This window comes from Brassica napus, chromosome C4 (genome assembly GCF_020379485.1).
Source record: "Brassica napus cultivar Da-Ae chromosome C4, Da-Ae, whole genome shotgun sequence".
In the NCBI taxonomy this organism is placed as follows: domain Eukaryota; kingdom Viridiplantae; phylum Streptophyta; class Magnoliopsida; order Brassicales; family Brassicaceae; genus Brassica; species Brassica napus.
In genome coordinates this window covers 47,677,955-47,691,250 of record NC_063447.1, presented here as the reverse complement: position 1 = coordinate 47,691,250, position 13,296 = coordinate 47,677,955, and the positions used below count along the sequence as shown (strand labels likewise).

Genomic DNA, 13,296 nt, shown 5'->3' with positions numbered 1-13,296 from the left:
TAATTTGCTAACATAATAACCCGATTTGACTACACTAACTCCACTTATTATTGTCCTACGTTTGTGTAAATAGGATTAATCAAAAGAATTTATATAAAGGTTGACTAATAATTATACGCTTTGCAGAATGCAATCATATCAGCATTCATTCACCAGATTCCATAAAAACTCCACAACTAAATGTAATTAAATGTACTTGAATGAGAATAATATTAGGATGGATGATCTATATCAGCACTAATACACAAGATTCCATAAGAATTCTATAGTTAAACATATCTGGACGAGAATATTAATAAGATGAGTGATTTTCTGAAAAGTGTTAGTGTTACAACCCTTTACAAAATTCGTTCGATTTTTTATGTCCAAAAGGGGTTATATGTAAAATTTATTTACAAAAAATTATTTTTTACAGACTAAGTTACTGGAAATAAAGATTGTAAAACATAACACAATTTTTTTTAAACTCCTATCGTGTAGCTAGGCCAGAGTTGGTGAAGCACCATGCCGTCCGATTATTCTTTTCTCTCCAAACTGAGTAAAAAATCATTTGGAAGCTATATCTCAGGAGATAGAGCTCTAGCAACAGTCGAGAGTTGTCAGGCAGTAACTCACTGATGTTTTCCATTGAGAGGTGAATCGGGAGAGCAGGAGACCTCGAGTCAGATTCAACCATATCTCTTGAGAGTAGCTGCATGGATGAGTAGATGGATACTTGTATTTGTAACATTATGGTTTGAGCAAAGAATTAGGAGTCGGGCTTTAACGTAATAATTAAAGTCAGGCCCAGTTATATCGAGATGGACTCATTGACGATGTCAAAAGTTGATTGACCATAAATTCCAAATAATCTAATTTTATATGTAGTCTCCAAAATAAAGATACAACATAAAAGAAACAAGAAGCGTTATTTTATTTTTTTTTTGTCAGCTACCCGTTTACGCTAGATCAAGTGGTATTCAAACGAGCCGATTTTTCGAAGAGCACTTCCGTGTAACCGGATCTGATATATATGAAAAAAATATAGCTTTTGGTCCTTGTTTCTTTTGTTAACACGTCCGCCTGGCCATTCCTATTCCGAAAAATATGAGATAGGCTCACATCCTCGAAATCCTCGTGTAATCTATGGAATAGCTTGATCTCTGTCTACCGTGTCCTTGTTCAAGTTTTCTTTTGTCGCTCAACAATAGTGTAAGAACAAAGACATTTGGAGAACAAATTAAAAATAAACAATTGAACATTACATCATAAGTATAAATCATTACAGCACACTATAACTCTAACGACGCAATCACCTTATATGATATGACTGTCAGTTCTTGAACTCACTCTCACAATTCTCCGACACAATCTCGACCTTCTTGGCATCTAATAACCCCTTAACCTTAACATCACAAGTCACCACCACTTCCTTGTTCTTTTTCACTGGTCCTGCTTCATAGTCCGCCTTTAGCTCCATCATCAGCACCAAACTCACCGGTTGTTTTGATCCCCGAGGTGGCATAACGGCGTTCTTGGTCGACCCATTGAGCTTTACATTGACGTTGTCGGATCCAGACGCCGCTTGGGACATCTTTGGGAATTTCCCGCGTCCCAGGCTCTTGTTCTTGTACGTTAATGAAATCATTCCGGTTTTTTCCATCATATAGCTTACCCTCATGTTAGACGTCGGATTCTCGGCTCTCAACGTGATCTCGATATTACTAGGTTTTACCGTTAATCTCTTGACTGCGAAAACTGGAAGAGTGGGGTTGAAAACGAGGTGAAGGATGAGGGTGATTGCACCAATGATGAATCCAAAAAAGATCAAGATGATAAAGAACCACATAATACGTTTAGAGCACCCATTCCTTTTGTTTTTCTCCGGGTTATTACGGCGTTCTTCGACGTATTTTGCGTGTTCAGGAGGAGGAGTCCAATAGACTTGATCTCTCGGTACCTGGACAACGTAGGTCTCTAGCTCGGGGATTGAATGGGGAGGAGGGAGAGACCGCGGAGGTGTCGCCAGGATTGGAGAGAGATTAAGAGAATGATTACGCCAATGGTGTGGTGGAGGATCTTGAGAGGGCAATGCGGAGAGACTCGAGGTTGGACGGTGCCAGGCGGAAGGAGGATCGTCGGATTTGTCATCGTCGGATTCATGGAAGGCGGCGGAAGGAGGAAGCCGTGGCCCCTCCATCGGAGAAAGGTGGGAGTTACAGGATGTGTGGTGGAGATTGGCTTAGAGGGAGCACGAACGAGAGAGAATTGAGAGATGATGCGAAAATTAGGGTTTGCATGGGAAAAGTAAGTGGTTGTTGTTGCATTACTCAAACTTTTGGTTGGCTTGGAGAAGATTTTGCTATTTAGAGTTAGCCAACTCACCTTCAGGTTTTCTCTTTCTGTTATGATAAACTATAATCTAGTTTGATGATTATTAAAGAAGACGTTATTAACGACGTGGTTCTTTTCACAACCAATATTCTGAGACGAATTAATCATCTCCTTACAACAAGACTTATTAGGGCATCTGCATCAGTTGGTATATTTCTAATACTGTTTCTTATGATTAAAATAAAGAAACAAAAATTAAGGCAGTGAAAGAAAAAATCAGAATACTCGTGAAGGGTCTAGATATTAAATATCTAAGATGTGAACTTATATTAAGAGAGTGAAAGACAAATCGGAAAATGCTCTAAGCTTTGGTTGTTGGCAAGTTCTAGTCTCATGCTCGTTAAGAATGTTTTCATGTGTAATCGATTACAAAATGCTCATAATTACCAGTTACAAAAAAAAAATGTTCATAATTAAGGAATGAGTGGGTATGTTTATTTTTTTCATATTGAAACAACATTGAGACTAGTTTTAATCAATCAATCAATCAATGTACGTAATATTTTATAAAAGATAGAGTATTTGCACTCTCCTACCAAAGAAAAACTCAATAATTAGGTATATACAATTAATTATACATCCATCAAACAAAACAACACCATCATGTATTTTTTTAGACCGGAAGGTAATCCGAGTCTTACAGTCCGACTAATCCCCAGGGCCGGAGACAAATTCCGTTTTCTAAATTCCCTCCCCAAATTATTAAACGTATTCAAACTGGAGACTTTTAACACAAGTGTTTCGGATCATTTCCAGTTGAGCCAGTTTGTCATGGGTACCATCGTATAAATTCCATGAATAATATAAAAAATAACACAATATTTTTAGGAAAATTTATTCGGATAGAAAGAAATACTTTTTAATAGAAACAATTTTGTATCTTCAACTCAACTTTATCTTTCGAATCTAACATTATCATAGATAAATTTATATATCTATATTATTTTAAAAATAAAATTAATATTAGTTCTTATGTTAGGAAAAAGAAATAGTATTCTTCTGTTTTTAAAATCTGATATAGTTTATATAAAAAAATTGGTGTTGTGATACATGAAAATATAAAGGAAAATCGTATCTTCATATGGCCAACAATTTTATACAGCCGAAAGTTTTGGAAAAAGCACACAAAATTAGTTGTGTCCACGTGAAACATGTTGAAAACACTATTTAACCCCAAAAGGTATTGAATGCAAAAATTAAGTATTCCCAAGGAGTAGTTTTGTAATCTGACAACTCATGTCGACCTCTCGGCCGAGTTAACGACGTGCTTGTAGGATCCCTTATAAAGATGCTTAAAGAGCAGGATTACTCGGGTCGCTTACACCGGTCGCTTAGCTTAATTTGGTTTAAAAAAAAAGAAAAATAAATGTTAATGGAAGAGGCGTCGCTTAATTAATCGATACAAGAGACGTCGCTTAATGGGACACGCGTCACTCTCTGTCTCTTTCATCTCTATCTCTCTCACGAAGCTCTGAAATCAGACGGTTTCAATTCCGAAACCGCGTGATTGATTTCTCCGCGCCGGATGAATCAGTCGCCGATTCTGGATCTCCTTCTCGATTTCTCCTCGACGATGAGAGAATCGGCGTCTGTCTCAGGGGGTCTCCTCGAGGACTCCGCCTCTCTTTCGTCATCTCTCCTCGCTTACTCCGCTTCTGTTTCCACAGCTCTCCTCGATGACACAATCGGCGTCTCTCTCGGTGGGTCTCCTCGAGGACTCCGCCTCTCTTTCTTCGTCTCTCCTCGACTTCTGCGCTTCTGTTTCCACATCTCTCCTCGATGATTCCAATACCATCTCTCTCTCTCTCTCTTGACGGTTCTCCTCGACATAGACTTGCTCCACCTCTCTCTCGGTAGCTCTCCTCGAGTTGGAAAAGTAAAGCTACGTTTTTTCTGTTTGTCTGAATCTTCAAATCATGCATATCTTAGATCAGTAGCTCTGCTTGATTTGTTTGTTGTGTTGGTTTGTGTCTGGTGATTTGTATCTTGTGTTTGTTTATATTTGGTGATTACTATATCTGCGACCTCTGATTCTTTCATGATTTTTTCTGTCTTTGGGAGTTGGATGGCTCGTTGAAAAGACATAGAGGCTCGTCGAATAATTGGAAAAGATACATGGAGGTTCTGTCTCTCGGTAGCTCTGCTCGACAGAGAATCACTTCGTGTGAAACACAGGTAAATCATATTTCTTTCATCGTTTACATTGTTTGAAAGTTTGATAAAAAGGAATTGTCCATATTTCTTTGATCGTTTACATTCGTTGGTTAGCATTGCTTAGCCTAAGTTTATGGTTAGGAATTGTCCATATTTCTTTGATCTTTTACATTGGTTAGCTTAAGTTTGTGGTTGTGTCTGGTCTGAAATGAATCGTTTGTAATGGTTTGGTTAGATTAATAAATGGTCACGTTAGCTTAAGTTTATGGTTGTGTCTGCTCTGAATACAAAAATCTCTATTAAATGGTTTGGTTAGCTTAAGTTTATGGTTGTGTCTGCTCTATTAAATGTGTGTTAGATAAATGTCAACTCCATTTGGTTGGGTCGATCTATTAAACACAACGCTTTTGATTCTCTCTATTAAACACAACGCTTTTGTAATGGTTTCTACAAAGTGTTCATACTTCTCTTCTTCTCTTCTACTCTTCAATCCATCAACGCTTTTGTTTCTCTCTTCTACGCTATTGTTTCTCTCTTCTACAAAGTGTTCATACTTCTATTTTTCTCTTCTACTCTTCCATCCATCAACGCTTTTGTTTCTCTCTTCTCTTCCCGTAATGAATGTGTTTACCGCTTTGTCTTAAACACATGATAGTGTAGTTGGTTGGTGCTCTTAAATGCGTTGATCCTGCTCTCTATAAACTCTTTCTTTCTCCTCTTTCTTCAACATCATTCGCTGTAAAACTCTTTCCTTCTCTTCCATATCTTCTATTTCTCTCTTCTTTGACAGAAGAAATGGATTTTAATCCATTTAAAGAGAATTCCAATTTTGTTGGACTACTCAATAGTTAACAAAATGTTCCCTTTGGTAACTTTACAGAGAGTGTTTCACAATCATCGCCACAAGTTCCTGTCTTAGATAGTCATGGTGAAGAGGCGTCTGAAAAATGTAAAGAAAGAAGGACGTGGACGCCCAGTGATGATGTTCAGCTCATCAGCTCGTGGTTGAACACGAGCAAAGACCCCGTTGTGGGAAATGAGCAGAGGTCGTCTGCTTTCTGGACAAGTCTCCAATCGACCCACAGGTGTTAAGGCAGCTAAAGCCCGTGGTAAGAGGACGATGGTAGAGGGGAAGGACTTGGATGGCTTTCAGACCATGTGGAGCATAAAGAAGGAGGATTTAGCAATGAAAGAAAAACTGTAAAAAATGAGGCTCCTAGAGAATCTCATTGCTAAAGAATAACTTGCTGAGTATGAGGAAGCGTTGAAGCAAAAACTCATTTCTGAGTTATTGTCTAATTAGTTTAAGTAACAAATTAGTTTAAGTAGCTTATGTTTAAGTTGCTCTTGTTGTAAGTGTTCTGTTTTACTTGCTGTCTTTGTTGGAGTTAATGTGTTTCTTAATTTAAATGGAGTTAATGTATGTGTTTCTTAATTTAAATGGAGTTAATGTATGTCTTACTTGCTGTCCTTAGTTAATCTCATTGTTCTGGTTTACTTGTTGGAGTTACTTGTGGAGTTACTATAATCTCATTGTCTCGGCTTGTTCTATGATTGTGGAATTTTTCATACATGTATGATAATGTTTTCTATGATTGTGCAGGCTCTGCTTCACGCGAAGTTAACAGAGACGAGGAGTACTCATGTTGTTGTCTTCTTTTGTCACGGGGAGTGGTTGTCTTCTATCACGGTTGGGTCAGTAGTCAGGAGGAGTACTCATGTTGTTGTCTTCTAGTGTGGTTGTGTCACGCTTTTGAAGTTTTCTGTCACTTGTATAAATTTTTTTTTCTCTTTTGTGTCTCACATGTATAATTTGGTTTGGAGTCTTGTGTCACATGGTTTGTAATGTATGGTCACGGAATGGTTTGTGTCTCCCATGTAAACTCACCCAACATTTGCATTCTCTATATAAAGTCACCAAACTCATTATCTATCATTCACACATTTCTCATTGATTCACCAAACATCTCTCTTCTTCTCACAATACAACTTCTAAACAAAACTCATTGATTCACCCTCTTCTCACAATACAACTTCACAACACAACGTTTGATTCACATCATCTCTTCTTCTCACAAAACAACTTCACAATTTCTCATTGATTCACCCTCTTTATTTTTTTTTTCAACCTCTGGTTATATGGCATCTTCATCAAACAATTTAGATGACTCATTTGATGATGCATTTGATCAATATTTTGATCAAACCTTGGAGCAACTTACCATTCAAAAAGAAGCAAAGAAAAAAAGAAAACAAAGAATTTATATCGAAATAAATCGTGAAGAAGGTCATATACGTTTGTGGAATGATTATTTCAGTGAAACTCCAACGTATCCTGAAAATTTATTCCGACGACGTTTTCGAATGAACATGCCATTGTTCATGCACATTGTTGATCGACTCTCGAACAAAGTTCCATTTTTTCGCCAAAAGAAAGACGGTCTTGGAAGGCTCGGTCTCTCTACACTCCAAAAATGTACAGCAGCTATTCGGCTCTTGGCATACGGTATGGCAGCTGACGCGGTCGATGAATACCTCAGACTCGGTGAAACCACAACTCGGGCATGTTTGGAGAATTTTGTAGAAGGAATTATTTTTTTGTTCGGCGATGAGTACCTAAGAAGACCAACACCGGCTGATCTTCAACGTCTACTTGATATTGGAGCGCATCATGGATTTCCCGGGATGATTGGAAGCATCGATTGTATGCATTGGGAGTGGAAGAATTGTCCCACCGCTTGGAAATGACAATATTCTCGCGGTTCGGGTAAACCAACGATCGTTTTAGAGGCGGTTGCTTCATATGATCTCTGGATATGACATGCGTTTTTTGGACCTCCAGGTACCTTAAATGATATCAATGTTCTTGATCGCTCACCTGTTTTTGATGAAATAATAAAAGGTCAAGCTCCGCAAGTGATTTACTCTGTCAATGGAAGAGAGTATCACTTGGTTTACTATCTCACCAATGGTATTTATCCGAAATGGGCAACTTTTATCCAATCTATTTCAATACCACAAGGGCCGAAAGCAGTTTTATTTGCTCAACGCCAAGAAGCTGTCCGAAAAGATGTCGAGCGTGCTTTTGGAGTCTTGCAAGCTCGTTTTGCCATCGTTAAGAATCCATCACTTTTTTGGGATAAAGTCAAAATTGAGAAGATTATGAGAGCATGTATCATACTCCATAATATGATAGTAGAAGACGAACGAGATGGATACACGCAATTTGATGTTTCCGAGTTCCTACATGGAGAAGACAACACAAGTTCACATGTGGATCTCAACTTTTCTACAGATATCCCTACAAATATCGCCAATATGATGGGTGTTCGAACTAAAATTCGTGATAGACAAATGCATCAATAACTGAAAGCTGATTTGGTTGAACATGTATGGAGTCAATTTGGATGTGATGAAGATAACAATTGAGCTCGAATGTTTGTTTCAAATTATTCTCGATTATTTTTTTATGTTTTTATTTTAAAATCTATGTTATAAATGTTGTCTTTTAATATGTTTTATACAATAAATAAATTTTATGTTATATAAAACAATTTTTTTTAAGCAACCCAAAATAAGAAACTTGCATTGGAGGACAAAAAATAGAAGTTTCTTAAAAAAATTGCTTAACACATATTTAGTACTAAAAAAGTGACTAAGCAACCCATTAGGGTTGTTAGGGATAATGTTGCTCTAAGGCCATCATTATCGGAGTCTCTTAGTTGCGTCTTTTAATTTATTTAAGAATAAAAAAAATGGAAAATAGCAATTAACATAAGAGACGTGCCTTAATTAGGCAACAGAAGAGACGTCTCTTGTGAGCCACTCGTCAAGGTGAGAGAGAGAGAGAGAGAGAGAGAGAGAGAGAGGCGATGGAGGAAGAGGAGCACGAGGTATACGGTGGAGAAATCCCAGACGTCGGAGTTGGATGGATTGATTGATTTGGTGTTGGTAACAATAGGAGTTGGATGAGAAGAAGAAGCGATTGAAAGAGATTGACGATGAAGCTGCTGCTCTTCGTGAGATGCAGGCCAAGGTTGAGAAGGATATGGGACCTCAAGGTTTGTTCTGATTCTGATTTGTTAGCGGCAGATTCAACTTCTTTTGTAATTCAACTTTTATTCAATTCTATTTGCAGATTGAACGCTTATGCATCTTTAATTCTTCTTTGAATTGAAACGTTGTAGCTCCTGGTTGATTTCATAGTTTGTTCCTCTTTGTGACTTAGTGTGCATTCAACTAGACTTATGAATTGTGCGTAGATGACTAGCTCAGTTGATAAAAAGGAGTGTTTAGTCTTAAGAGTTTAGAAGTGTATTATGGTTTAATTGTGAGTTCATAATCTCGTGAAAGTCAATAGCTAAACCTTACCAAGCTTTAACTGATCCATTATCTCGTGAAAACTTTGAGAAGTATGGTCATCCTGATGGCAGACAAGTAATCATCTCTTACGCCTCTCAATCTTTTGTTTACCTTTTAGATGTTATAACAGTGTAGAATGAGGCTTTTGCATTAGTCTTTCTTGTCTCATATTTAAAAACTTAGACTCTTGCAAATGTGATTGATGCAGGCTGGGAATTGCTCTTCCTCAGTTTATTCTAAACTTAAACGGAGAATCTGGTGGGCTACTGTTTCTGTTTACAGTTGGTTTATGTATTCTCTTGCCGCTAGTGGTCGCCTCCATCTACCTCTGGAGATCATCAAAGTACACCGGGAACTACATCAAGCTTCAAACTCGTCAAGCGTATTATGAGTTAATGAAACCCTCTTTGGCTACAAGCAAAGTCATGGACATTTCATCAAAGCAGCTGAGTACACAGAGATTCCAGTCCGTAAAACTGATGATGAATCTCTGAAGAAACTCTTTACTTATGTCAAAAGCGAGCTAAGTCTGGATCCTAAGAAAATGAAGCAAGATGAAGCTAAGTTTTAGAAACAGGATCCTGCAGTTATCAAGGTTGGTTTCTTTTTACACATTATAAGTATTGTATACATTTTGAAAAGATGCTAACTCTTTTGTTTTACTGTAACAGGCTGAGCTTTTGATACATATACAGTTAACTCGTGAATCATCAGTTTTGTCTCCATCTCTGCAAAGTGATTTCAGGCGTGTCTTAGTGTTTGCACCTCGTCTCCTTGAAGATTTAATGAAGGTCTTGTTTTTTTTTTGTTAGCACATTGTTATCTGATAATATGAAAGGTTGTTACCCTGAACTTTATGATGATATTGTGAGTTTCTTGCAGATGGCGGTTATACCCCACAATGAACAAGGGCATGGATGGTTAAGTCCTGCACTCGGAGTCATAGAGCTATCTCAATGCACTCTTCAGGTATTAAGATGTCTTCATGTTTTTACTTCTACACAAAACATTTAAGATTCTTTCAGCCTTGTTAATGTTGTTGTTTGATTGCAGGCCGTTCCTCTTAGTGCGAGGAAGTCAACTTCAGAAGACACTGCTCCTTTGATTGCAGGCTATGCTCTTGTAAAGTTTGATTGTTTAGTGGCTTGTACTTTGTTGAAAGACTGCAAGTTCATTGATAGGAATTTTTCCATGATCTTGTTCTGTTTCAGACAAGCATGGATTTTCTCACGATTTGGTTTTGTTTTTTTTGAGCAACAAAAAACAACATTTTTTTAAGAACCCCTAAATAAGAAACTACCACTGGAGAGTATGAATCAATGTGTTTCTTAAACAAGGTTCTTAATTACATTTAATTAGTAAAATATTCAGTAAGAGACCCAATGGGGTTGTGGGTTAATGATGCTCTAAGAGCATGATTAATCTGGGGTTCTTAGGATAGGGTTCTTACCGGAAGTTAAGAAACCGTTTCTTAACTTCCGCTAATAACTCCATTCTAAGAACCCGGGGTTAATCAAGGTCTGATATTCTTCACTCATCACACTGACCAAACACGCCACGTCAACACACACCCCTGCTCCAAAAAGCAGACGATAACTACCATTTTTCTTGAAACACCAAGTCAAATTTATTAATAGTCGGACAGATCAGATCTCTCTCTAGTTCATACATTTAATATCTCCAACGATGGCTCGCCGTGACGTTCTTTTTCTCTCCGTCCTCCTCATCCTCGTCACCGTCTCCTCCATCTCATCAGCCGTAAGCTCCCTAAATCTCATCATCAGCACTAGGTTTTACATTTTTTTGTCCTCCTATTTGTCTTTGGAACTTCTGGTCTTTGGTCTAGTTGAAAACATTATTTTCTTGAAAATAACAAAACATTTATATAGTTTTCTTGATTTTTCAGGACGATGAACCAGATTGTGTCTACACATTCTACCTCCGAACCGGTTCCATTTGGAAAGCCGGCACTGAGTCGATCATAAGCGCTAGGATCTACGACAAATACGGAGACTACATAGGGATCCGAAACATAGAGGCATGGGGTGGGCTAATGGGACCAGGTTACAACTACTTCGAGAGGGGTAATCTCGACATTTTCAGTGGGAGAGCGCCGTGTCTTCCGAGCCCAGTCTGTTCGTTGAATCTTACCTCCGACGGCTCCGGCGACCACCACGGTTGGTATGTTAACTACGTGGAGGTTACGACGGCTGGAGTTCACGCTACGTGCTCTCAGCAAAGCTTCGAAGTTGAGCAATGGCTTGCGACTGATACGTCACCGTATGAGCTCACCGCTGTAAGGAATAACTGCCCTGTGTCGCTTAGGGAGAGTGTCGGCCGGGTCGGGTCTGAGATCCGGAAGTCTCTCTCTTGGATTGTATGAAGCAATGAATCAATGGATGATGTGTGTCTTGGAGACTTGTTCTATGTGTGAACGTGTGATGCTAATAAAGAAAAATTATTGATCGAATAAAATTCAGTTTTTCGGTTCTGTATGATTATCTTGAATTAAGAGTATATTTTGAGGGATTAAGAGGTGCCCATTAAGAGGTAATCACTTGGTAATGTAATTTAGTTTCTCTTATAGTATTGATAAACTAAAACGGGCAAAGTTAGAATATTATGATGATGTCAAATCTTTACCAAACACAAACAAAGGGCCCTAGACCTTTTCATTATGAACTAAATCATCATTTACATATTAAAGTGATGGATCTTTAAGTTTGATCTGCAGGACCACGTCTTCACATGGCTGTCTGTCGGATCTCATTAACAAGAAACAAATATATTGGTTCAAGGCCCTTTTCAAAGACGGCCGATTGTGGGTTTGAATTATGCAGTAAAATCAAGTCTTTTTAAGAAGATTATTCACTTTTTATAGGTTTAAAGTTCAAAACTGGAGGTTGGATTATAAACATATCATATTGAAGTAAAATCCACAAGAAAATTAATTAAACGATAACAATGGTGAGAAAAACTAGAGATGACAAAATTAGCTCTAGATTGTTGAAGAAAAGAAATAGGACGAGAGTAAAAATATAATGTGCCTTGATTTGTATACCCGATTATAAAACAGTAGCAGTATGTGTATAATTTTATTAATGTAGTCATTATAAATGATTAGTGAAATAATAAATGTTTCATATATGAAATTATACTAGCATAAATCATTTATTTATTTTTGAATATTATATATTTGTATTTATAATATATATAATATTACTATAAATTTTTTTGTAGAAAATAATGTTTAATTATAATTATATATATATATATATATATATATATATTAAACTATAATACTAATCTGAAATATTATTTTAAAATGACATATATGTATGTTAGTTGTAATTTTACTTGTATAATACAAAACTATTATAATATGCATTAATTATTAACCTCATTTCTAAAAATACAAAATTGATATAAAAATAAAATTTTAATATTATTAACTTATAGAAAATTAATTTATATATTTTTGCTATTTTTAAGATATAATTGTTGGGGTCAAAATCGGTCACGACGCAAAGACTCCAACAAGGGTCGCTACGTATCGACCGAGCACGTACACGGCTCCGTCGCTACGTAGCGACCGAGCTCTCACTGCAGCTCGGTCGCTACGTAGCGACCGAGCACGTATATGGCTCGGTCGCTACGTAGCAACCGAGCTCTCCCGAAGCTCGGTCGCTACGTAGCGACCGAGCCGTGTAGCGACCGAGCACGTACACGGCTCGGTCGCTACGTAGCGACCAAGCTCTCACCGAAGCTCGGTCGCTATGTAGCGACCGAGCACGTACATGGCTCGGTCGTTACGTAGCGACCGAGCTCTCACCGAAGCTCGGTCGCTACGAAGCGACCGAGCACGTACACGGCTCGATCGCTACGTAGCGACTGAGCTCTCCCCGAAGCTCGTAGCGACTCGCTACATAGCGACCGAGCACGTACACGGCTCGGTCGCTACGTAGCGACCGAGCTTTAGCGACCGAGCTCTCACCAAAGCTCGGTCGCTACGTAGCGACCGAGCTCTCACCGAAGCTCGCTCGCTACGTAGCGACCGTGCTTTCTTAAAAATCGATACGACACGAATCCATGCATTCTCGTCTACTCTTTAAATGCAATCTCCCGAAGACCATAGCCAACCCATTTCATGTTTCTCGTCATTTGAAGTCGTCAATTGAACTTTACGATAAAAACCGCGAAAAGTTCGTTTTTATCGAAAGAAGCCGTAATAAACGTTTCGAGTCAAACAACGGCCCAAAGAGACCTAAGACGTGACTCGAAACCCACTTACAATTTCTTAACCAAAAGCTCATTAACCGTAGGACGGTTTATGCTTGGTTCGCAAGGAAAGATAAATGTCAAGTTTCCGCGGATAAGTACGAAGTATTCGAAGATAATTAGAAAAAT

The 13,296-nt window shown here is 38.1% G+C and overlaps 2 protein-coding genes and 2 long non-coding RNA genes across 4 annotated transcripts; 3 read left to right on the top strand and 1 right to left on the bottom strand.

Moving 5' to 3' along the window:
• Positions 1–1,046: 1,046 nt before the first annotated feature.
• On the bottom strand, positions 1,047–2,900 carry LOC106375168 (NDR1/HIN1-like protein 13). Its single transcript, XM_013815041.3, has one exon. It carries the CDS (start codon positions 2,177–2,179, stop codon positions 1,313–1,315), a length of 867 nt encoding a protein of 288 aa, XP_013670495.2. The 5' UTR covers positions 2,180–2,900; the 3' UTR covers positions 1,047–1,312.
• A 725-nt stretch (positions 2,901–3,625) lies between these two features.
• Positions 3,626–10,222, top strand: LOC106374429. The gene is made up of 7 exons (XR_007322817.1): positions 3,626–4,249; positions 4,435–4,548; positions 6,131–8,588; positions 9,098–9,484; positions 9,561–9,680; positions 9,772–9,858; positions 9,943–10,222. It is a non-coding gene; the product is annotated as an uncharacterized LOC106374429 (long non-coding RNA).
• LOC125586314 lies at positions 4,556–5,988 on the top strand. Its single transcript, XR_007322818.1, has 2 exons — positions 4,556–5,265; positions 5,408–5,988. It is a non-coding gene; the product is annotated as an uncharacterized LOC125586314 (long non-coding RNA).
• A 220-nt stretch (positions 10,223–10,442) lies between the features above and the next one.
• Positions 10,443–11,382, top strand: LOC125586313 (PLAT domain-containing protein 2). The gene is made up of 2 exons (XM_048756295.1): positions 10,443–10,647; positions 10,796–11,382. Exons 1-2 carry the CDS (start codon positions 10,576–10,578, stop codon positions 11,270–11,272), a joined length of 549 nt encoding a protein of 182 aa, XP_048612252.1. The 5' UTR covers positions 10,443–10,575; the 3' UTR covers positions 11,273–11,382.
• Positions 11,383–13,296: the final 1,914 nt, after the last annotated feature.

Excerpts from the sequence above, each read along its gene's own strand:
- LOC106375168 (XM_013815041.3), bottom strand. The coding sequence starts at position 2,179 with ATGGAGGGGCCACGGCTTCCTCCTTCCGCCGCCTTCCATGAATCCGAC.
- LOC125586313 (XM_048756295.1), top strand. The coding sequence starts at position 10,576 with ATGGCTCGCCGTGACGTTCTTTTTCTCTCCGTCCTCCTCATCCTCGTC. Across the intron at positions 10,648-10,795 it reads TCTCCTCCATCTCATCAGCC|GACGATGAACCAGATTGTGT; the intron begins GTAAGCTCCCTA and ends TTGATTTTTCAG.